This window comes from Strix aluco, chromosome 1 (assembly GCF_031877795.1).
Source record: "Strix aluco isolate bStrAlu1 chromosome 1, bStrAlu1.hap1, whole genome shotgun sequence".
Classification (NCBI taxonomy): domain Eukaryota; kingdom Metazoa; phylum Chordata; class Aves; order Strigiformes; family Strigidae; genus Strix; species Strix aluco.
The window spans coordinates 63358195-63383480 of NC_133931.1; the positions used below are offsets into that span (position 1 = coordinate 63358195).

General features: G+C 36.4%; 1 protein-coding gene across 6 annotated transcripts in view; it reads right to left on the minus strand.

The window, feature by feature from the left end:
- Window positions 1-6415: 6415 nt before the first annotated feature.
- Window positions 6416-25286, minus strand: part of NETO1 (neuropilin and tolloid like 1) — a 68189-nt gene continuing 49318 nt past the window's right edge. The window contains exons 7-11 of one of the 6 annotated variants that reach the window (XM_074822918.1): window positions 23592-23820; window positions 12277-12390; window positions 9415-9973; window positions 8178-8228; window positions 6416-6940 (exon numbers count right to left, since the gene is read on the minus strand). In XM_074822918.1, coding sequence (XP_074679019.1) covers window positions 8192-8228; window positions 9415-9973; window positions 12277-12390; window positions 23592-23820 — 939 coding nt within the window. In that variant the 3' untranslated portion in view covers window positions 6416-6940; window positions 8178-8191. Of the gene's footprint in view, window positions 8267-9414; window positions 9974-12276; window positions 12391-23591; window positions 23821-25286 lie in introns of those variants that run through there. The other 5 variants (XM_074822878.1, XM_074822889.1, XM_074822909.1 and 2 more) reach the window with 5 other exon arrangements.

Below are 25286 nucleotides of genomic sequence, written 5' to 3' on the forward strand. Positions count from 1 at the left end.
CCTAAATGTTCCCTTTCTTTTCTCCATATACTCCAAACAGATGTGTGTTTAAAGCTTTATGCTATATAAAGTTTATATCCCTGTTGAGATTTCCATAAAAGTTTATGCCTGTTGAGACTTCTGTCTTTTGAACAAAGCCACTTGAATAATAAAATCTTAGAGAACTAAAATCATGCAGAGCTTCCAAAGTACCCTCCCATTTTTATTTTTATGCATCTTTGATCCGATCATTTTCCAGCAGCACATTGATTCAGCTAAACTCTAATGACATCTGATAGCCTTTTTTAAAAAGCTATATATGTTATCACAGAAAATATTTTTTCCTTTTGAAGCCCCACCAAGATAAGATACTGAATTGCAAAAGACATCCAATAGACAGATGCAGAGTACAAAGTTTGCATTACAAAAGGCAGAGGAGGAGTAAAACCAAGAATTCTATCTGAATTTAAGGAGAAGGATCGCAGATCTGAAATCCCTAGCATATATAATAATAATGTCACATTATCTTTGCTCCTTTCTGCTATGAACTGAAAGTTTTCTGTGTTAATATCACTCTTTTTCAACCACCAATGTGATAACACTATTAACAAATGGATATTCCATATTCATATTATTTCCAATAATTTAAGATTTAAGTTATTACTACCTAACACTCACTGTTTGCCTAGATTGGTGTAGACTTTCCACCAACACACTAACAGTTAATAAGATCCTTTATGTCACCAAAGTTACTCTCAAATGACAACACAAGTCTCTGGGCCTGGATCTTTGCCATGCAACTTAGGTAACAGTTGAAGAAATTCCTCCTGCAGACAAAGCTGTAATGTACTGTTGCATTACTAAAGAGGTGCCAGATATGCTCACAAACAAAATCACCCCATTGGGTGTTTTCTACACCAAAACAGTCAGTAGAATGTGGGAGTGGAAAAAGTTGGAAAGGAATTAATCATTTCTTCCATTTGGCAAAGAAAACTCAAAATGCAGAGACTTGGCTCTGAAAAAAAGACAACAATAATTCTTTCTGTCCAGCAAATCTGTTGTATTTAAAATGTCTGTCCCAAAATAAAGATTATCAGTTCCTTGTTACAGATTTTTAAATGTCATATTTATAATTTTAAACTGGTATACAGATATAAAATCATTCATATTCCTCAGCTGAACTCCATTTTATGATAATACAAAATTTGTTAGAAAAATGGGGGTTAGAATTGGGTTTGTATAGTAACCAAGTGTTCAGCTCTTAGTCTTGTAACTTAAAAATATTATTGCTGCATTGATCATTGGGAAAATATGCTTGCTTTGGATTTCTGGTGTTCTTTTTCATTGTTTTACTTCCTTTTCTAACTTAGATGGGTCAGTTAAGTATAGAACATTAAGTGTGCTTTGAATCACAGATTTGACAAACAATGGGAAAGAGCAGCTCACCTATATTTTCACTGATGTTGAAAACTCTAGCACTAAGCAAGAAATGAGGAATGAATCTTTCTTTCCCCAATGTCAATTATATTCTGTGCTTCATTAAAGATGGTGAAAGCCATTTGCTTTCAACAATTGATTTCTCCTAATTAAAACTTTCACTGAACTCAGAAAAAGGCAGGATCTAGAGGGATGATGTAAATAGAGCATGAATCAGGACCTGTAGTTTTATTAGCAAAACCTCAGATGGAAGATGTCTTCATTTACTGATGCAGTTGATGCAGCTGAATGGTTCATTTAACCGGATATATGTATCTTGGAGCTGTGCAAAACCCCCCAATTATTATTATTTTTTTACAATAGCTGCAGCAATTGCCATGGATACCTTTCACATCCAACTGGATTAAATGCCAAGTAATCACTTTCCAGTGAAGCCGCCATTTTAGAAATAGTTGAGTGTGCTTACTATCTCTCACTGGAGCTGAGGAGGACAGACTGGCAAACTTAAAAGGTCTAAGTAACTAGATATTGCAGAGCTGTCCACTTCATGTGGCAGCACAAGACTGTCCCTATAGGACCAGTAACTCCTCATCTGCCTACACTTATGCAAGCAGCTGTCCAGTCCTTCCAGAACCCTGAACACCACTGGTACTCACAGTTGTGGTATCCTGATCCCTGGGATAAAGGATTGTACTTCAGTCTTCCCTTATCTGGGAATGAAGAGATGTAATGCTGCTGCATGGTGTTGGTCAGGCCAGTTACTCTGGTAATGAAATTTGAGCAACCTTGTTCTTTCCGTTTTTCATCATGGGCTGCTTAGATTGTCTCTCTACTCCTAGTTATGATTTGTTGCTTGAAGGGGATGGCAGCTTCCCTTTTTTCCCATAGTGACCTTGTTGGGAGATTGCAGATCAGCACGACTCCTTTCCTGGGAAAGAAAATGGAGGAAAGCAGCAACTTCTGCTTCTCCTGGTAGCTGATGTTCTTACCTTGCTGATGATAGCCCTGCCACACCACTGGCAGGTGTTTGCTAGCCTGTGCAGCTCAAATGTGTTTTAATAGGCATGTAAAGGAGGCTAAGACAAGGATTTATGTTGTGTGGAGGGACATACTAATATAAATAAAGCACAGGGAAAACATAGAAACACTTGAAACAAAGTTTGGTTTGACCATGGTACAGTTATCACTGGGAGAAGAAAAGGGGTGGTGGTGAGTTTCTCTTTGCGGAACATTTGAGGCATGACCATAGCAGGAGCAGGCATGCCAGCTCAGAGGTAGACAGCCCAGACAACACTGATGCAGTCATTAAAATACAAATCCAGCATCCCTCAGCTCATATTCCAGCCCATTCCAATACATCTTCATAGCCTTTGTTGTGCTGCATATATTAAAGGTAATTAAGATATGCTGCAATCACATGGTTTTATTTTGCTGATTATAGGCAAGGTAAGGTTAAGATGACTCTGAAGTGATAGGTGGGAAAGAGCCAGGTGGATGCAAGGGTAACACAAGGTCAGCGAGCTCATAGGATTTCAGCATTTTCGGTGAATTTGGAGGAGAGAAGGGAACAGAACTAAACTCACTGTGGACAGAAATGAAAGGCAGAAGTGATGAAGACATAAAATGATCATCAAAGAGCAAAGAGACATGATGCTAAGGTAATGATGAGGAAGAGCTGTGAAGCCATGAGTCCAGGACTTCACAACAAATGTTGAGTCAGGAATGAGGAGATAAAAGACTTCCATATCAGATACAGACTTCTGTATCTGTTTTGAATGGTGCAGTTTTCATTCTTTGTATCACTTAGCTCTTCAGCTGTGCTCCCTCAGCTGGAATATTTTGTGGTAGCAGGGAGATTGCACATAAAGTAGAAGACAGGAAAACACAGAAGGCCAACTTCTTGTTTGCAGGACAGTGTTCTATAAAACACAGGTATTACAGCTATCTGTTGGAGTTGGACATGGACAGTGCATTTTTATTTGGTGGCTAAAGAATTTATCTGTCCTAAATGTGTCTGTAAATTTGTGAACAGGTATGAGCAACAATCCTTCATACTCTTCTTCCAATTAAAGCATACCTTTCTCTGCTCCTTTTGTCTGCTTTTTTTTTTTTTTTTTTTTTTTGGTGCTAGCAATTACTTTTGAGTGGGAAACCTTTCTACTTTCCCTCCCGTTGGTTACATCGTTGTTAGGTTCAAGAGAATATCTCCAGCATACTCCAGCATAAAATGGATCAAAATAGAAGGATAAGGTGCTAATATCTCTCAGAGCCCTTTTTTTTCTCTTCAAACTGTTTTTAGAATGGGGAATATAGAAAAAGTTTACACTGAGGGGGGTTAGAAAATGGAATTCCTGAGATTTTTAAATTATGCTGCAGAGAAGACTTCACAAACTGAAAAGGCCGTATTTCCTGTAGTAGAGAAAAATAGTTGGGCGTGGTTGCTCATACTGTCATCTAAAAAGAAAAGTATATACATAACACTACACCCATGGGAAAAAGAAAATAAAAAGCAAAACTATGAACAATATGGCAATGCAATGTGATAACAAAAACTCATCTTTAAAAAATATATAAGAAAAAAGCATACTGCCAACATGGAATACATCACACACATTGCGCCAGTCAAACCAAAATGGTCTAGTAATTGCCATTCTTAGTTTTACATTAAGGCAAACATGAGGTAAACCACATGAAACTAACACTACTAGCTCAGCTAATCCACTGTAATTTACTAAATTGTTACACAGAATACATGTAGCTGTGTTAATTTAACAAGCCAAACCTTCTTTCCTTAAAATGGAAAAGGTGTAATAGAAGAGGTTAAATTTCACTTATAGTATGTGCTCAAATACCAGTTTTGAGTGTTCTCTTTATAGGTAAGTGAACTTGAAGTTGCTTGTCTGTTTGAACTAGTTTGCTTGAACTGCTTTCTGTTTTAAGAGTAGTTTCACAATAATAAAAAATACTCATAGGAAAGACAAACTGTTTACTTTCAGCAACAACCCCTTTTATTTTAATATTTCAAATTTTATAGATGACATTAAGATATCCTACTATTTTGTGATACCAAACAAAACTTATTTTTACTGTTTGTAATATAATGGACTAGGCTATTATTTACACTGACTATATACAGAATATAATTAAAATTAAATATTTCAATTATAATATTTTAATTGGGTCTCAATTTATTGTTGTCTATTTTTTTTAATAGATAATTTTATAATTTCACCCTGTTCCCCCAGTATACACACATTTTGTCACTTACGATGATGTTTTTGTTTAAGGGTATACCTAGCTATTAGACAACATGTTTCTAAAGGAGTTTCCAAGATCAGGTAAGCATTACCATTGTTTGACCTGTTCTATTTTGACAGAGTTTTATGTTTCTCACAAATTTTTCCCTGATGCAATGTGGGGTTTTTTTAAGAAAGCAAGAATGTGCATGCAACATTTATTAATAGTCATGTTTTCACCAGTTAAGTTCTCTCAGTCAACAATTCACTGGAAAAATCATAAAATGGATTTCATTGTGTGCTTTTCTAGGAGGGACTAGACCAACTCTGTTTCAGTGGGATTTAGGCACTTAAATATATAGCAACTTTAAAAACCAAGGCTTCAGCATTTTTCTAGGTGACCAATATAATTCTTTCAAAGCTAAATTCACATATTTAGATTTCTCCTTACATATTTATTTATACACTATCTCCATTAGCAAATATTTATAAATATACACAAATGTGTGTGCATGTATATGCATTTCTTTCAACAAGTCTTTCATTCTTCATTGATTTTTCAATGGATGCATGGACGCATCCATTTTAAGCATGTGGCAAATAACGTAATATACTTAAGAAAGGATCATGAGAGAGGACTTGGAAAGACTAAGAAAAGAACAGTGATAAAGTATATGAACTTAGAATGAGATATTGATCGGGAAATGAACAATTAATGCATGCTAAAAATCCATGTAACTGAGAGATGACTCAATGATACTCGATGACTACAAAGGATGGAGGACTGTTTTTTGTAGCTACTATGTGATAACAAACAAATCAATCAAGCTTAAATTATGTAAAATACATGGCAAATACAGTGTACAAAAAAGAGGCAAGTACCTGAAACCCTTCTTCTTCTCATGTCATTCCTAAATCACGTTTGTAGACATTGTTTTGTAGAAATCAGTTTTCCTGTATTTTTAATTATGTAAATTATGTGCTATATATTTAAATAGCTGATATAGATCACCTTATTTTTGATGTCAGCCTTTCAGGTTTTCTCTTTTCCTGTCTATTTATACTTTGGGAAGTTCCATGGAATTCTTCCCCCTTTTTCATTGAAGCTAGCAAAATTTTTATACAGAAAAACATAACCATGAATGACACATTATGTTTAAGAAGGAATTGGGATTTGTTTTGAAACAGAATTTGGAAGATAACACTTTAAATAGATAATGAAACTATGAATTTATGCATGGTTATTGAGTTCTTAAAGGAGGACATTTTCAACTTTACATAATTGTGGCTTTTCAACCTACAGTAATTCCTGAACAACTTAGCCTCTCAGGTTTGTTTTTGGTGTTAGTTGCTAATGTTTATAGCTTGAATTATAATATAAATTTACCTTGCATAGGAAGTGGTTTATATCTGTATCTCTAAAACTGGAGCCCAGCCGTAACGTTTGTGTAACTGATAAAAATCTGCTACACTGAAGCAAACTGTCATCAAAATAAATTACTTGAAGAGTACGGAATTGAACAAAAAGATTATCACAAACCTTTTAACTGAAATTAGGTGATTAACTTTATGTATTATGAATTCATTTAAATCTTAAAAAATTAATGTATTTTGCTTTTCAATAAGTGAGGGATGATAGACAGCTGATTCTCTGATGTATCTGGGTTTCAAGTTCCTAGAAGCTACATTTTGAGTTTAATCTTCTGAATTACACAAGATTTGTAAATTTGGTAAAAGAAAACATTGCCATTAAACTCAAGGTAAGAAATTATTATACATTGTTTTATGTATCTTTATATAAAAAGTTACAAGTAGCAAGCATATGACACAGAAATGGAACAGTAACAGCAATAATTGTGAATGCATGCTTTTTACAATGTATCTAATAAAGGGATTTTTGCCAACTCAAATATTCAGTAACATACATGCAGATTATTTTCTCAATGTCAAATTCAGTCATATTGCTAGATGCTTATCCAACAAACATTTCTATTGAAGTGATTATGAATGGCTAAATACCTGATTTCAATAAATTTTTCCTGAAATTGGGAATAAACTTGCAACAAAAAGAAGGGAGAAAAAGAAAAAGAGAAATGACTGATAAGCATAATAACCAAAGTCTTATTGCCTTCTAATAATTTTACTCAACACTGCTGAATTTTGTCATGTTATGAGAATAGCTGGTCAGAGAGTCCATAAAACCTCTAGCTGGTGTTTCCAAGGACGATAGTTTCACATTTCATTGTAGCATGTTCAAAATCACCAGGAGCGCACTATTCTCAAGCAGTCTATATAATGAAAACAATGTACATATAACAAAAGTTCAATGTAAATCTTCTTCCACATATCACACAACATGCAAGTAAATAACAGACATATAAAACATAATCAACTGAAATAAAACTAAGATATTTTTTTTTTTTTTTAAAAAAGGGACAGTTTCAGTTAGGAGCTAATTTCTTCTTCAAGTTTGCAACAAATCTCCAAATGTATTTAAAAACTAAGGAACACTTGGTGGCCAGAAACCAAATTACAAAAGAAACATATTATTGTGCAATGGGAATATCTTTCTAAAGAAGTAAGATATGTCTGTACTTCTTAGGTTTGGATAAAGGCAATGAAATGAAATTAGAAACATGTCCACTCTCTCTTTCAGACAGCTGAAATAATTCATTATAGATTTTTCCATTCAGAGTTTGCATGACTGCATGAATAGTTGTCTGAAAGCAAAACAAAGTTAAAATAAGTTCTCTCTATGAGGAAAAAATACAGAAAAATATTTACTTAAACTATGTAGAAGCAATAAAAGCATTAAAGGTTTCTTTCCCAGTAAAATTGTTGTATACATATATACACATATAACCATGTATATGCACATATCTATGTTTATATATATACACATATGCAAATTGACAGATTAGTAGCTATCTATAATTTCATTATAAATATCTGAGATTATGTTTATTGAGATTTAACACTGATAACAAATTACACAAAATAAAAAGCCTAGGAAAAGACTCAAAAATTGAAGTTTAATTTGCAGACATTGACATTAATGCTACAGAATCTCTAAATTTATCAGTACTACCACATACCCTTCCCCTGACACTTCAAAAGGTTGAGTGAATAAAATGAGCTGAAAACTTATAATTCCACATCTTCCTGACTGGGGTTAGATTGCCAAGTTTTACATACTAAGTCACATGCTGAATTTTATTTTCATAAATCAAAAAATAAACACCAGAGCCATGCAAAAGATCTGTCTTTATAATGTGTTTGGAATTAAGGTTATATTTAGCTAGGGGATGATTATAGTGCTGTCAAGAATAAGGAATTAAGAGATTTTACTTTAGTTTACAATACTAAAGTTGTCATCTGTCTTTCACTTTTCTCAGTATTCAAACCTGGCTCTCTCCATACAAGGTGACATGTAACTTGAGAATTAACATGCATTTTAGCAATATAACAAAAAAAAAAAAGAAAAGCAACAGATGGTTCAATTGTTGCACAGGTATGTTCACTTACCTCAAGTTTGTCTCTTAGACCCTAGTTGTGTTGTACTCAGACTCATGTTTGCTTAGAGACCCAATGAGGCAGAACCTGGAATGTTATGGCTATTTCATTCAAAATAATAATGTTTATATAGAAAAAAAGAAATATATGCATATAGATACTTAATAAACAGTATACCTTGATAATATGAGCAATAGTCATGAAGTAATTTACATTGGCATGCAGTTAGATTAAAATAATAAAATAACTTTCTTTTAAGAGACAGAAATGCCTTAATGTAAAAAGAAAATATGAAGGGCATGTAAACAGTCACAAGAAGTGCATAAATAATGCATGCAAGAGAAAACACATATATATAAAAAGTTTCTGTGTTCTTTTTCAAATAAATTGTTCATAAATGTTTCTGCTTTTCTTTTTCTTTTACTTGTAAACTTTTAATCATCCATATTTACAGTCATTCAAAGTGCAATATACAGTAGAAATAGCTCTTTTATTAAAAATATCATGCTTGACTTTATTTTTTTATTAATTAGAAAGATTCCTTTTAACTACATTCTTATATGCAAATATATGAATATTCTCTATTCACTATGCTGTCTCATGTTCTAATTGAGAGATATATATAGATATTAATATAACAAGCCAAGATACTGTGATTACTAATGGAACAGACACAGTAAAGTTTTGCAAATATTGTAATTCATTATATAAAAGATAGCGTTTCATGAGAAAAGGGGTTTCCTTACCCCAGGATTTTGTTTATCATTATTGTGCCATGCATCAAAATAGATATATGTATTTTTTATTTATTAATGTATTGATTTAAAGATGTTAGATCAACAGTGGATGATACTCAAGGCCACCTCAGTTACAAGGAAACCACATGTATGTGGCTCTTTCAAAAACTAGATTCACACAAAATCTTCTTTGGTTTTTAACAATTGTACCTTTTTTCTGTTGACCTGTGTGTGTATGCATGTGGGTACATGTAAAATAGTAAAAGAAAAAGAAAGATATAAAGTATAAAGGTAAAGCTGAGATACAGGATCCTTTAGGAAACAGAGGCAGAGAAAAGAGAAAGAGAGACAAGAAGAAAGAGATAATATAATGGTATGTGCTATCAGGAAACAGAAATTTAAACAATAAATAAAGAAGAAAGAAAATATGTCTTTACTGAATAAAGAGTGAATATGTTTGGGCAATCAAGTCCTTACACAATAGTCTTCATCAAAAATCTATTGATACTGACCGCTGAACAGCTTTATCATGTCTGGACAGCCTGTGACTTGTGGTTGGTACCTCTTCAATTTCGTCTATCTCACACGCATCTGCAGCATCTTGTGAGTAGCTATGCTTCATGACAAGGATATTTCTCCTGTTCATGGGCTGAATGAGTGGTTTTACAGGCTGGGGTTGTATTTCTGTCAAGACAGAAGCATCTCTTGTGCTGAGGTTACTACGGCTGCCCTTAATGCTAGACACTTGTGATCCACAGTGATGGTCATGAATGCATTTTGAAGATGATCTCCGCAGTTTATGATAATTTTCAAAGTCATCTGCAACATCAGCAAGGTCAGCTGTAGGCCCTGTCCCTCTGAGGGTGCATAACTCATAATGAGGAGGCTCAAACACCTCCTGGAACACTGTTTGATCAAAGTCTGTTTTCCTTTGGACAAATTTTTTACGAGGCTGCTTGATCTGTACTATAACAGAGATAACAATGAGGATGATCACAATGCAAGAAGTCACCCCAATTACAGTCCCACTGGTATTGGTAAGTTGGTCCAATATGTTAGCTTTTGTTTTTTCTGTGTGACAGGAGAAAAAAAAAGCACAGCGTTAATTGCAGTTCAAGAATAAAAACAACCACGATGGGTTCACAGATTACTGAAAAACTGAGCCTAGTCTATGTCTGAGTTTACTTAATCAATCTCACTGACAAAAAGGAAAAAGGAAGAAATCAGGTATTTGTGAAAGCCAAATAAACAACACACAGGTCCTCTGTACGCCTATTCATTTGGAAAGCGATTATTCAGGGTATGTTACAAGCTTAATTAGATGAAAGAATTATTTATGCTTTTTATAAAAACCAACCACCATAACAAGCAGATGGCTTTAGTGTCACCTCTGAACTCCATTTGCCTGCTAAAGCCCCCAGGACTGTTACAGACATTCTCTTCATTATTTTCTGTCTCTTCCAGTAAATATATGCAACTAGAACATTAGGACCAATGAAAGACCAAGACTTTACAGGATTTAAGAAGAAATTCTTCTCTGCATTGGGAACTTCAGTGAAGTCCTAATATTTATGAGATGACTGGGACTGTTGACAGTATTCAATGAAAAAGCTAAATCAGGAGAAAATAGAAAAGTTACTCAAATTGAGGTTTCAGAAAGAAAAAAAAAAAAAAAGTGGGCAAGTTGTTTCTTTTGTTCCTGACCTATTAAATACCACAACATTTCTAAACACCCATAAAAATCCAAAAGCTGATCCTACATATTATCCTTTATTCAGGGGCCTCTAGGAAGTTAACCAGCAAATTAAAAGAAAACCAGAGAATATGCAGTAAAACAATAAAAAGAAAACCAGTTTCACCCTTCTGTTGTGTATATTTCTCTGTGATTTGCTTTCAAATGGCTGCAGACACATGAGACGGTGACTGAGCCTTGTAGAAATCCAAGCTGAAAGCACTCACATCAGTCTCTCACAGGCATAGCAAGACCACAACTGTGATTAAGTATCAACACCCAGTTTAGTGTAAGTTTTCCTAGCAACCTTAAACATACCAAAGGACTTAATAAAAAGCCTTTGAAGTGAAAGTTATTGGCACCAAAATAATAACATCCATCTCTTCATAATCTCATAGATACCAAAAATGAACTTCTCAGTATTCCCCATTGCCTATTCTTGTAGATTCACCTGGGGTTTCGCTAACGGACTGACACAGACTTTGGGGAAGTAACAGAGGTAGAAAAAGCAACACAGCAGCAAACAACCTTTTTACTGGGATCAGCAAACCTCCTTTTGCTAGTTAGAAAAACAAGAGAGGATAAACGCACAAGATCAAATAAAAAGATATTTGGCAAATGAAAGATGAAAATAATTCTGGAAATTAAAGAGCGGAGAAAGTTTTCTGTTTTCCACTGTGCCGAAGAAGTAGAGAACAGATAATTATTTCCCAATCATATGTTTAGTTTCTTTGAAGAATATTATGCCATGCCACAGTTTTGCTGTGTTCTTTTGAAGTGTGTTTTCATTTGTGTTTTACCCTATTGCACTGCTTGTCAGGATTTTACAGGCTTCAGCAGATTTATGGGCTGACTACTAATCCACCTCATTCTGAATTTTTTCTTGATTGGTTCCTAAATTTGGCATATCCCATGTTTCCAGGAACAAATCTGTGGTAGCGAGGGGGAGCAGGAGGGAAGTGAACTGTCTCCTCAGCCTGCAATGTAAGTTAGTTAAGCTCTTTTCCCTGAAGACGACACAGATGTTGATTTTTTTTTTTTTTCCAGAAACACAGAGCAATATTTAGAAACCATTGTGAACACCTGGTTAGGAACATTAATCCCTATCTAAGAAATAGACGTTATGCCTGATTTCCCATGCCTGTTCCTTACTCTTCAATTTCACTTGATTATAGGTAGATTTGGTTGCTTTCTTACAGTGTTAATTCAACTTCCCCTTGGCTTTTTAGTCCACCTGGGCTATTATGGGCATGGCATGAAGCCAAAAGACACCTGCTACCCATATGTTACCCCACTGCAAAGGTAGCTATGACAAAGGAACCAAAATATGACTTTTAATTACATTTTAGATTGTACAGAAAACAGAGACCAAGTGTTCAGAAAGCCTCCTAGAAGGACATAACCAGCCAGAAGGACATAACCAACACAAATCCACACCAAGCAAAACAAATGCAAACACTGAAACTAAAATCCATCAGTACTTTTATCTCTCTTCATTTTCTCTATTGCTTGATGTATGCTCTCCCTGAATTACTCTTCTTGAGCTTTGACCCATCTGGCACATACTTAACAAGAAACTAAGGATAATATGCTGTATCCCATGCAGTCTAAATGACTTGACATTTCCATTTCTAAACATTACCTTTGCAATGGTTTTCATCCCAAGGATACACACAATTCTGGAGTCCATTGCAGACCAATGTATTATTAATACACATATTACTGTGGCAAAAGAATGTGTTGGCTTCACAAGGGGCTAGAAACAAGAGAGAAAAAGCTGATATTAAGTAGTAAATCATTCACCTCTGCAACAAACACATCTAGGAGTGATCATGTAATCTGTAATAGGAAAACGCTATACACACAGGTTCCTTGAGCATATTTTATATTCGACATGCAGCACTGAGAGCACTCCACTCACACACTGTTTATTATTCTGTGGGAAGAGATTTTCAGTTCTAAGACAGGTGGACTTTCCCATAGTCTGACTCTCATGGTTGTAGTGGGTTGGTTCCCCATACATTGGTGGGGGGTCATTGATGTGTTATCAACAGTTTTAGCTGCAGATCCAACACAGAGCACCCTATGGGCTGCTATGAAAAAAGTTAACTGTATCCCAGCCAGTTCTGGTGTATAATTTGTTTTGAAGTTTGTTGCTGAAACTTGTTTTACAAGAAAACTTGTGTGATTCAAAGAAGATATGTACTTCAGTGCCCATATCAACAGTGCCTGAACCTTTATACACAGACAATAAAATTACAAACCCCCAAATACGCAACCATCCACTCAGATATAACAGTATGCATACACTGCCTCAGCCAATGCAGAAGACTGATCAGCCAGGCTGGTTCTGCCCATTGATCAATTTTTGGAAAAATCTGGTATACCATCTCCTAAACTGCAGCGACCCTAGTAAGGTGTTAAGCTTCTTACAGGAAGGATTTTACTTTAAACTGACAGAAAGAGCAGAACAGCACACATGCATATTAGCAAGGGAGGGTGCTTTGGGACAGTCCTTATCTGTTGCTGTCATTTGGGGATAGTGAGGGCTGAGCCTGGAGGATTCTATGTCACATCATGATGTGACACATCATATAGGGAACCCACTGGAGGCACTATCATTCTTCCACACTCTAGCTGCAATCCCTGTTTCTGGACAAAGCGAGGATCTTTTGGGACTGGTTCTTTCCAACACACAGAAAGAGTCTCACTGCCTGCTCTAGGCAAAAATGTGAAACAGAGAGGAAGAAAATTTATGAAAGGGAAACCTAAGAAAACCTAAGCAGGCACCTATTCAAAATACATGGTAATAAGTAGGAAATGCACAAGAAAAGAAGACCCAATTGATAAATAGAGAAGGCACAAGGAGTGACAGGGGAACAAGGAAAAAAAAAAAAAAAAAAAAGGAAGTGCAGGATTAGGAAAGTTTATGCTAATAAAGCCATAAAGATTAAATAAAATGAAAAACAACACCGAAACACACAAAAACCTGCACAGTGGCATGAAAGGCCTTAGAAGTGAAGTGGTGAAAACAGAGTGCTGTGTCTGAGTAGGCAGAACCTCCTAGATATGTATGACTTGCTCTTGCCACTTCAAAATCAGTCTGATTGCATCCTGAATGTAACAGCAAAGAAAGGATTAATAATGGAAAACAACACCCAAAAGAATAGAGAACAATTTAAGTTAACAAAGGACAGTCGTGTGAGGCAGAAATAAAGGAATTTAGAAGCATAGTGGTGGTAAGTAGAAAAGAAGAACTAGAGGAAGGTAGTAAAGGAATTGAAAGGAAGAAAGAGAACTGCACAGCAGAAATAGATGACACTTAAGGCATTCTGCACTGAAAGGAATGACAAGAGATTTTATATCAAATGAAAAATATTAGGAAATGTTTCAGAAATAAGAGAGAAAAAATAAGAGCAGTACAAAAGACATTTTTTGCAGATTTAAGAAGAAGGGATAATTATGAAAAGTAACGGCAGGGGGATCTGGGAATGAAAGTCAAGATAAAGGAAGAAAAAACAAATTTTCAGTTTCTCTAAATTGTGCTGTTGAACTATAGAGGAAAGGGTTGGTATGTGAGTAAATATCAAAACTAGATGAATAGCAAAGCAGAGCAGTTTCAGAATAAGTACAGCACACTTAGCATGAGAGAAACCCAAATGTAAGATTCCTAAACCTAATGATAAACAGACCCCTCTTGTTCATGTTTATAAAATTAGTATAGTCAAGCCCTCTCTGTGGTCCTTTGGACCTGGAGTGATTAAGCTGGACAAGAAATCTATATATTTTCCCCCCCTCTAATGAAGGGTTTTTGTTGGAATGAATGAAAGCATCAAGGGAAGCTGAAAACTTGTCAGTCCCATTATACATTGGAGGAATCAGGTTTTTTGTCCTTGAAGAGGCACAGCAAAGGTGTCTTGGGATGCTGCACCGAGGACATTCTAGTAATAGCAAAAAGACAAATTAACTGGTAGTAAACAGGATTCTTTTACAAGAAGATGGATCTGGTCCTGATGCTTTCCTGAAGCTGTTACAGAACCCAGGATGGGAGTGAAATCAAGCAGACAAGGTATGTGGCAGCAACACTTTTTAGCTTTACCTCAGTCTCGAACATCATCTATGGCAATACCTCAACATATAAATGTTTAAACCTGAGGAAAGGTTGTGGATGCTTTCACAAAAGGAAGCTACTGCTATTATTTGGTTCAACTAGATAAAGATAGCAGCACAAACCTCTCCACCTAGCAGAAGCCCTAATCTATCAATCTACAGTCTTCCCCCTGAGTATATAAATGCCCTTTATATGAGAGAGCAGCAGGAATGCACAGAGCTCTGCCTTGGGTTGGGCTAGGAGCCAAGTGAGATTTTTTGAGTCAGGATTAGCACACAGCTACCAATATTGCAGTTGGTGTCTGTCTGCCTCGGACTACCTGATCAGGGACGAGAAGTAGATGAAACCTTCTTCAGACAGCTGGAAAAATCCTCATGTTCACAGGCCCTGGTCCTTATGGGGGATTTTAACCACTTGATATCAGTGAAGGGCAACACAGCAGGGCAGAAGCAATCCAGGAAGTTTCCAGAGTACATTGATCACAACTTCCTGATACAGGTAATCACGGAGCTGATGAGGGGAGCTCTACTGGGCCTCATAGTTTTATAAACAAGGAAGAACCAGTCGGGGATGTGAATGTCAGATGCAGCCCTGGCTGCAGTGATCATGAGATGGTGCAGTTCAGGATGCTGCAGAGAGGGAATAAAGCAAAAAGTAGGATCACAGGTCTGGGCCTTAGGAGAGCAAAATTTCACTGTTGAAGAGTCTGCTTGGAAGAATGCCATGGGAGGTGGTTCTGGAAAGATAAGGGTTCCAGGAGAATTAGTTGATTCTGTAAGATCACCTTCTCCAACCTCAATAGTTGTTTATTTGGACAAGCAGAAAAATCAAGTGAAAGCAGCAGCTAGCCTGCACAGATGAACAATGAGCTCCTGACGAGACTCAGACATAAAAAGAACACGTACAATTCAGATGACCCCAGCAGAAAAATAGGGGCACTGACCAAAGGTGCAGTGATACAGTTAGGAAAGCTGAAGCCTACCTGGAATCAAATCTGGTGAGGGTTGTAAAGGGCAACAAAAATTACTTTTACCGGTATGTCAGCTGCCAAAGCAAGATGGGAGAAAATGTGACTGTGATGCTGAATGGGACAGAGGACTTGGTGACAAAGGGAATGGAAAAGGCTGAGGTACTGAATTTCATCTTCAAATCCATCTTTTTTTTTGATGGGATTTGTCTTTTGGAGTTCCAAGCACTTGAGATAAAGGAGAAAGCCTGGAGCAAGAAAGACTTGCCCTCAGTGGGAGAGGAGCAGGTTAGGGAATATTTAAACAAACTGGACAGACATGAGACCATGGGCCCTGATGTGATGCCCCCAGTAGTTGGCTAATGTTATTGCAAGGCCACTCTTGATTATCTCTGAAAGGTCATTGGTGATCAAGGGAGGTTTCCGAGAACTGGAAGAAAGCAAATGTCTCCCCATCTTTGAGAAAGATGAGAAGGAGAATCCTGAGAGCTACATGTCAGTCAGCCTCATCTCAATCCCTGGGAAGGTGACAGAGCAAATAATCCTGAAAACCATTTCCAACACATGAACGACAAGAAGAGTGTTGTCTGCATGGAGTTATGAAAGGGAAATCATGCTTGACCAACATGACAGCCTTCTACAATTGGATTACTGGCTTGGTGAGTGAGAACAGTGGATGTTGTGTTTCTCTACTTAAGAAAAGCTTTCACCCTGTTTCCCGTAACATCCTCAGACAAACTGATAAATATGGGCTAGATAAATAGACAGCAAGTGGGACTGAAACTAGATAAACTGCCAAACTCAAAAAATTGTGATCAGTAGCATGAAGTCCAGCTGGAGGCCAGTCACTAGTGATGTACCCCAGGGTCAGTACTGAGGCCAATACTCTTTAACCTCTTCATTAATATCCTGGATGATGGGACAGAGTGTATCCTCAGCAAGTTGGCAGGCAGTGCAAACCTGGGAGGACAGGTTGATAGACCAAGTGGCTGGGTTGCTGTACAAATGAGCCTCAATGGGCTGGAGAAACAGGAACTTCAATCAGATCAATAAAAGGAAATGAAAAGTCCTGTGCCTGGGAAGGAATAACTTCATGCACCAGTACATGTTGGGGACAGACTGTCTGGAAATTGAGTTTGCAGAAAAGGTGCTGCTGTGCAATAAACTGACCAGGAATCAGCAGTGTGCCCTTGTGGCAAAGAAAGTTTCCAGTATCCTGAGCTGCCTTAGAAAGAACATTGTCAGCAGGTTGAGAGATGCCATCCTCCCCCTCTACTCAGCACTGGTGAGGCCAAATCTGCAGCACTGTGTCCAGTTCTGGGCTCCTCAGCACAAGAGACATGGACATACTGGAATGAGTGCAGCAAAGGGTCACAAAGACCATTAAAGGCTTGGATCATCTGACATATGAGGAGGAGCTGAGAGCGCTGGGACTGTTCATCCTGGAGAAGTCTCAGAGAGGGTCTCATCAATGTGTACAAATACCTGATGAAAGGGAGCAAAGATGACAGAGCCAGGCTCTTCTCAGCAGCATCCAGTGACATGACAAGAAGCAATGAGCTCTAAACAAAATACAGGAAATGCCCCTTAAATGCAAGAACAAACTTTTACTTTGAGGCTGGTCAAACACTGTGCAGGAGCTGGTTTCCCAGAGAGCTTGTGGAGTCTCTGTCATCGAAGATATTCAAAATCTGACTGGACACAGCCCTGAGCAAGCTACTGTAGCTGACCCTGCCTTGAGCAGGAGGATTGGACTAGACCATATCCCAGAGTCCTTTCCAAACTCAACCCTTCTGTGACTTGCTGAAAAGATGGCTTCATAATTAGATTAAAAGCAACACCTGGGAACACACAGTGATGTTATTTCACCTGTGTCCCAAAGCTGCCTTGAGTCAAGCTCTGCCAAGGTTCTGGCCTAGAAATAAGTGAGATACTGTGTTCAGCACAATGAAGAATTCATAATGATTACAACACAAGGGAGCAAATTAGAACTAAACATATAATTCAACCTGATGTATTTTAATAATTTTAAATCTTTGATAAATTGTTGGATTTTTACAGCATGAAACCACTATAATTTAAATTAAATCACCAATTTAAAAAAGAGATTATTATTAAAGGTTTTCCAGTTTGGATTTTAACTAATAATTATTTTTATGTAAAATTATATTTTATATAAAATAATACATACCAAACAAAAATCTTCAAACACTTTCATTCTACATGATTTTTAGTGATAATATTTTCTTTTTAAAAATTTATATGGTATGTAGGGATACCTTGTATGTTAATATACAAACAGGTTTCATTGAATTAATTATAATGTAATGTCTTCTGCTTTGCAACTAGTATTTATACTGAACACAAGATGGTGCACTTATCCTAGAAGATATATAAGCGAGTTAACAGGAACAGACATGATATCCCAGAATCTTTTTCAGGTTTAGGTAGTCTATACTTTAAAAAAAACTAGAATAATTAAAAAAAAAATTCTCTCATCTGGTGTGTAAATATATTTTGTTTCTAGTACAAGTTAGTAACTTGTTGTAATGATCATAATTCCAGAACGCTACCATCACAGTATTAAAAAACCTGAGTTTAGTGTTTGAAGGTTACTGCTTTCAAAATTTATAAAAATTCAGCCAATGGAGTTTTCTGTATTTTCTTACTTTTGGAAGGTTTGGGGAATGCACACGGAGCCAATAATCTATTAATGTAAAATAATAATAAATTCTTTTAATCCTGAATAGTTCTAAGGCAGAGAAACATAAAAAGCATTAATAGTTCTTCCATATGCCATGTTTACAAAGTAACCTGAAATAAAAGCAGTTATATATTTTTTAAAAAATACTGTTTTCACCGAGACAATAAAATAAATATTCACAAGTAATGCATGCCCATTTATATTATATTTATAAAGCCCTATAATAATTAAATATTGTGTTGTTTTAATAGTTATTACTATTGTGATTTTATTACTTTAATAATAAAATACATTATCTGTGTTTGTTGATCATCATTTTGTTGGGCATTACAAGATACTTTGGGTATAAAATGCAAACATGGCCAGGTCAAAACATTTCTACAAGATGAAGTCAAAAGCTGACTTGTTATGGAGCTGGTGTGAAGCCTGGCTGTTCCAACTCACTATAGTGCTTTCCCCATTGTATTTGCACTGTTTCTCAGCACCATGCAGAGTTAGCACAATTCCTTTGCTTCTAGGGTGTGAACTACTTCCGAGCAAGCAGCTTGGGTGTCTACATCGCACTTCATTGAACCGTGTGGATTTACCCTTTGAGGTTGTTTCAAGACAGGGATTTCAGTCTGGGATTCCCTAATCTCACATGAATGCCCTACCCTACTTGCTATTTTTAGGCTTCTCTCCCCACCCTTCCCTTCTTGTCTAACATATTTGAGAGGTCCTGCTTTCTTCTGATAGTGAATGGGAAAATTCCGAACTCTTAACAATGGTTAAATGTGAGAAATATTTTACACTGAACTTGTTAGACATTTCACACCTACTCCTCACGTACTCAAGATAGCTCATTGAATCATGTTCAGCACATGAATTCTTTAAGTATAGATCATTTGGATTTTCCCACTGTTACTGAAAAATAGAGCTTTCCTTCACAAGATAAAGAAAAATTAAATTCTTCAGATGTTCCTTAAATCATCCTTGAAACAGAGAAAGAAGTTTTCTCTCAGCCTCTCCAAGGCACATTTCAGTCATGCTGAGAAACTGTTTCACTTACTCTACTAAAATTATAAAATTATTAAGATGGGTTTAGTACCATACACTACAAGTATTTTACCTAAAGTAAAATTACTTATCTTTGCATTTGCCACTAATGAAAAAAAAATATTACTAATATACAGCTATTAGAAACTTGAAAATGAAATGTACTTAATACTGAATTTTCTTTCTCAGCCACCTTCAGACAGTTCTGTTCAAGATAAATGTAACTTTTATGGATAGTTAATACCAGATACACATTGATAATCTATCTTTAAAAAACACTTATATGTGGTTTCATGGGGTTTTTTTGATATACGAACTCACCAGAGAATGGCAGCTCAGAAGCATGTGCTCAGAGCTCCAGTCTGTGTTCAGTTTATACACTCTAGGCACCACAAACAGTTATTTTGTTCAGGGTCAGAGAGTCATTGGGATGCTTAGCCAGTGAGGGTTTTTCACTAGAGATAGCTGCAAATAGCACAGAGGGGAAGAAAATCACAGATGAGTGCTCACCAGTAAGGAGGCAATACCAGTGTTTCCTTTTTTATATATTAGTGTGGAAACAGGGAGCAAAACCAGCAAAGCTGAAATCTATTTACACTCCTAAATCCTTGCAGAGGGCAACCATCTCTTCAGGTGTGGCACTTATCACTTTGTTGTTCCCTTTCCATTACCACAATAAACATAGTCATTAACGCTGCATACCCGCAGTGCCTTTTCCCCATTAGAGAATTGCCCATGCTGGGGTGATCACCTTCAGGGATTCTGGCTGTAAACAAGGTCTTGAGTGCTGTTACTTGATAAAGCTGTGTACTACTCTTCTAAACATGGCCCCAGATTTCCATCCAGGTACGGGGTTTATTAATAAAAAGAAAATAAGAATGATAGAATTTGTGCTCCTTTAGGAAAGCCACGTATGACAGGGCTTTAAAAACAGGCTTAGATCTCAAAGGGGCAATGAAAGAAGAGAAGAAATTATATTTTTCTAGTTTGGGTTTTATGATGCAGGCTTATGGATGGAGAAGAAAGCTGTGCTACCAAAGAGCAGTCAGAGGTGAGAGAAAGAACATCTTGCCTGCTGTGCATGCAGAGGGAACTTCTCTTAACCCATATGCCCTGGTTCTACGAATCTGTTTTTAGGTTAAAGTGTAGGTGTGTCTGCTCAGGAGCAGCTCTTTGAAGAAGCTGTAGGTGTAGCATGTCTGTCATCAATCAAGCTGGAGATCACTCTCACAGTCATGGAAAATGAACACTTCGTCAGCAGGTGAAAAAACAAAGACTCATTTTCCAGGTCTTCTTACCAGATGAACAGACACCTTTTGATGATATCAGCTTTCTTGTTTTCTTTTTTCTGATTCTTAATTTATTGGATATTTAAAATCTATTGTAGATAGTGATTACCATACACAAAAATATGATTAGGTGTACATGTTTAGAAGAAATATTGAACATTAAAAAGGTAAGGACATAAGCAGACAAAACCCATAACGCTAGTTGGAATAGCTAATAATCCTGATCATGAAATATCAGATCATCACTCTAAATTATCAGCTATTAAGAATTAGTTGATCTACTACTATTTTGATGATGTGAGAATCATTACTAATTTTCTGGTGTAGAAAATTTAACAACTTCTTGCATTGTATGCCTTTCCTTCCAACAAATTTATAGCACTGCTGCTTTGCAGAGAATCACTGCTAGAGGTTTGGAAACTTGTAAGACCACTTTTTACACACCAACAAAAAAGACATATATTTCAAATTTAGTTGGAGCACACTGATCAAACTGTATGAAAATAATCATATAAGAAATCTCTTCAAGCTTTCTCTGTTCTACACAAATGTCAAGTCCCCAGGAAACAGCCCTACAACAAGAATTAACACTGAACAGATTTACAGAGAAAACATTCCTCAGGCTAAGTAGCCTGTTTCCACAAAAACCCACTTCCAGTTCACGGAGCCTTGCGTAAGGGAAGACACACAAACTTGACAACTTCCACACTAAGAAGAGGAACTTGGGGGGCTACAGATCACAACACCTCCTGGTCATTCCCACAGCAACAGTAAATAAAGGAATTTTACTTTTTCACTCTATGTGGCACATAACCACAACATAAATGTCATCTCCTATTTTGTTTCTTTCTCAGCTCTCAGTGAACAAAATAGCTTTTTTCCTCTTTCTTTGTCCCCAGGTAGACACACAGGTGTCTGTTCCCTGATGCACATCTCCCTGAATGAGGTCTGACATTCCTTCTCTTCCATGCAGATGATCTAATTATTCCCACATGCTGCTGAAAGACATTGCAGTTTACATGCTCTGAGCTGTGTCTCACAGTGCACACACCGGACATCTGCTCTAGCTAACTCCTGACAGCCAGCACCAGCCTGCAGCATAGGGCAGCACTTAACATGACACAGAAAGTACAATCTGCATCACCTTTAAATCTTTAAAGTCAGTTTCCAGCATTAAAAACACAGATGCAGTTTCTTCTACTATTTATGAGCAGGCTGTGTATACGTATCTCAAAACACAGTTTATCCCGTAATAAATTTTCAGCTTTTAGCGTGCAATGACTGTTCAAAAAAAATTTACAGAAAACACATCATGTTAATATTTTCAGCTTCCCAGTTAGAATACTATGCAGTATAAACTATCATCTGTTCACAAGAATGGAGTAGCTCAAAGATGTAGCATGTCAGATAAATATCTTAGGAATACTGTAAGAGAAAAAACCACATTTTTCCTTATTTTCCTTTAAAACATGAAAGCCTTGCAAACACACACTTATTCAAACCTTCATTTCAACTTAGTCATCATAATGCTTCACTCTCCAGATCTTTATATGCTCTGAACCTCCAGTGTCTATGCAGTTGTTTCTAAGGTAACAGATCAGGATGCCTTGTGAAAAAAAATGAATCAGATCTTGAATATTCAAGACATCTCCAGTTGCAGAAATGAGAAAAGGGCAGTATCATCTCAACTGAGGGTTCTCAATATCTTTTAGACCTTGGTCTGATTTACAGACAAGAAAAATATTATCCACCCTAAGGCTGCAGTGTGAGAGTACAGTGGCGTATGCAGTTTCAGGCATGTAGACTGTCAGAAATTTTTAATCAGAGCCATAATTAAGGAATTACGGAGGCTGTTCTCAACAGAGTCTCATTGCCTCATTGCAGGGTACACACACACAGAATACAGATGAAGAAAGTGTTTGGTAGGATTGTGCCTTCATTCCAACCACTGAAAGCTGCACAGAAATCTTCCTGTCAGACATGTAATGCAAAAATCAAAAAATACAATAAAAATGAACATGAATCAGCATATGAAAATACATGCATATAGTCCTTCCTCAAGGGACCAAATATGCATTATTTCCATCAAAGAAAACAAATCAATACCTTTCACAGGTGATTACCTGAGTCAATTATTTTCAGTGAATGGGATTATTGGCTTTTATTGAGGGTTTTTTGTGGGTTTTTTGGGTTTTTTTAAAATTGTCCAGAACTACCTTTGGTTTCTTTCAAAAGCTGTTTTGCTTATTATCTGAGTCCAGAGATCATATAAACATATGAATGCAGGAAAGGTGCACAGAGAGAATACTAAGCAAAATATCATGTAAGGCTTTTAGAAAACTTCTATTACTACAAAAAATTAACTAAACTATTTGCTTAACAATATCTGACATATAGGTATTAATATATGCATTCTGGAATATGCACAAGCAAACCCATCATCTGTGACAAAATAATCATAAGGTATTTTTCAAATGCCCTTCATAATGAGATCTAAAAAATCAAATTCCTAGAAAAGAATCAGGCTTCATAAAAACCTTCAGAGCTGCATTATTTTCCACACTGTGTAAGGGAAACTGAGACACAGCTGCCTGGTAGCTTGGGGATCAGGTAAAAGTCACAGTCATACTACTGGACAGGTCATGACTAATCATGCCTGTTTTTGTGTCTCTGAATCCTGTGCTCTATCTATTGCACTACAAATTACTGTACACTAGAAATGCTTGGACTAAAAACTGTTCCGAATATTTATATTGTTCAGTGAGTACTTTGCATGAAGAAAACATTAACAGTTTTGGGGACTTGTTGTCATTTAACAAGCTGAAAGCAGACGCATTTATTAGGGTCTTACGTTCTTGGAAAGATGTGAAGAGCATCTGGAATCGGCTGTTTCTACTGCCTTCATCTGCCCACATGCGGATTACACCGAGACCTGTCCGCAGCATTAGATCATTAGCAACAGTGCTGCAAAACTTTGCTTTCAAATCCTCCACGGAGCTGCTTCCATCATAGACAGCTACAAAATTCCTTTTGCATTCATTGGAATTCTGCATCTCATAGTCCAAGAATCGCAAATAGATCTATGAAACAAACAACAAAGGCAACATGTACAGATATTTGAGAATGACTAAACAAACACTGAACACCTTTGCTCTACCCTGTGGTAGAAAGGCTGCGCAACACCACCATCAGAATAATTTTTTTGGAGCTGGTGATCCATAGGCCACTTCTCTGGAAGGGCATTCATATGGAAAATGAGCACTCTTTATACTTCCTGATATTTTGTCTTGCTTCAAAGTAGAATCTAGTGGAAGATCTAGATATTTTTGTTCTTTGTAGTAAGGTCTTAATTTCCAAATACATACCCATCTTTGAAAATGTACAATAATTCTTCAAGCTGGAGAACAGAGAAGCTAGAAGTTTATTCTTTCACTGGTTGGCACAATATTGCTCTATTACTTGCCTGACATGGAAAATAATAAGGCAAATAATTGCTGCTCCCTCCCCAGAGTCAATATGTGTCATCTTTGTGATATGTCTCAGCTACACCAATTCAGGGAGAATTTGGGAGCCAGGCAGAACTCAATCTTTTTATGTTTCCTCAAGCAATTTGGACACAACCTCAGCTTTTCTAAACAAAGCCTTATGTATATATCTTCATAATTTAACAGGGTTGAAATCAAGTGTATTTCATGGAAACTGCTAGAAACTTAGAAAGTTTTTTAGGAAAAGTTTCTTGCATACAAGCTAAATTCTCTCACAAAAGTAATAGATGTATTGCCCTTTGCAAAGAACTCTTTAAATCTACCCAAAAAGAAGCAGGGATGAGGAGAAAATACTGTTATTTGATATTTGACCCTATACGGACTTTAATAAGGAAAACCACTCATTTTAACAGCAGTTGATAATACAAGCAACTCAAATATTCCAGCTACAGAGAAGGCAGGTAATATTTTCAATAGATACATGATACATAATCAAACTGCCAAGCATACCCAAGAGGCTTCAGGAAAATGATACAGAAAGGGGAAGTAGGGCAGAAATAACATAAAAAGCCAGTAAACATGTCCAGCATCCAGCTCTATGTATCTTCATTTGAAAAAATAGCCAAAAAGAAACTTCACTGTATTAGATATCAGATATACTTCTTCACATACAAACAATCTTATTAACTTCGGGTAGGTTTTTACATGCAATAGCTTAAAAATTGCTTAAAAATTGCTTTTTTTACATGCAGTTGCTTAAAAAGCTTCTCTGGATTTACATAAAGTACACAAACATAGCATATCCTAGTAGCAACAGGACTCACCACCTCAATATATTAAAGCTCTTATAGTTTGAGAATTGTGTGCTATTAAGCAGTCTGTCCCTGTTTAATAATAGCTCAGATTTTTAAATGAGCCTTTTCAGGTAGCATATTATGGTACATTTTCATTCCTTGTTATGCTTTGCAACTGGTCTCTCAGAAAAGAATATCTGTAAAACAATTTTTATTAGCATATGAAATTTGGTATACTAAGTTTCAATATACTTGCCTCACCTTTTT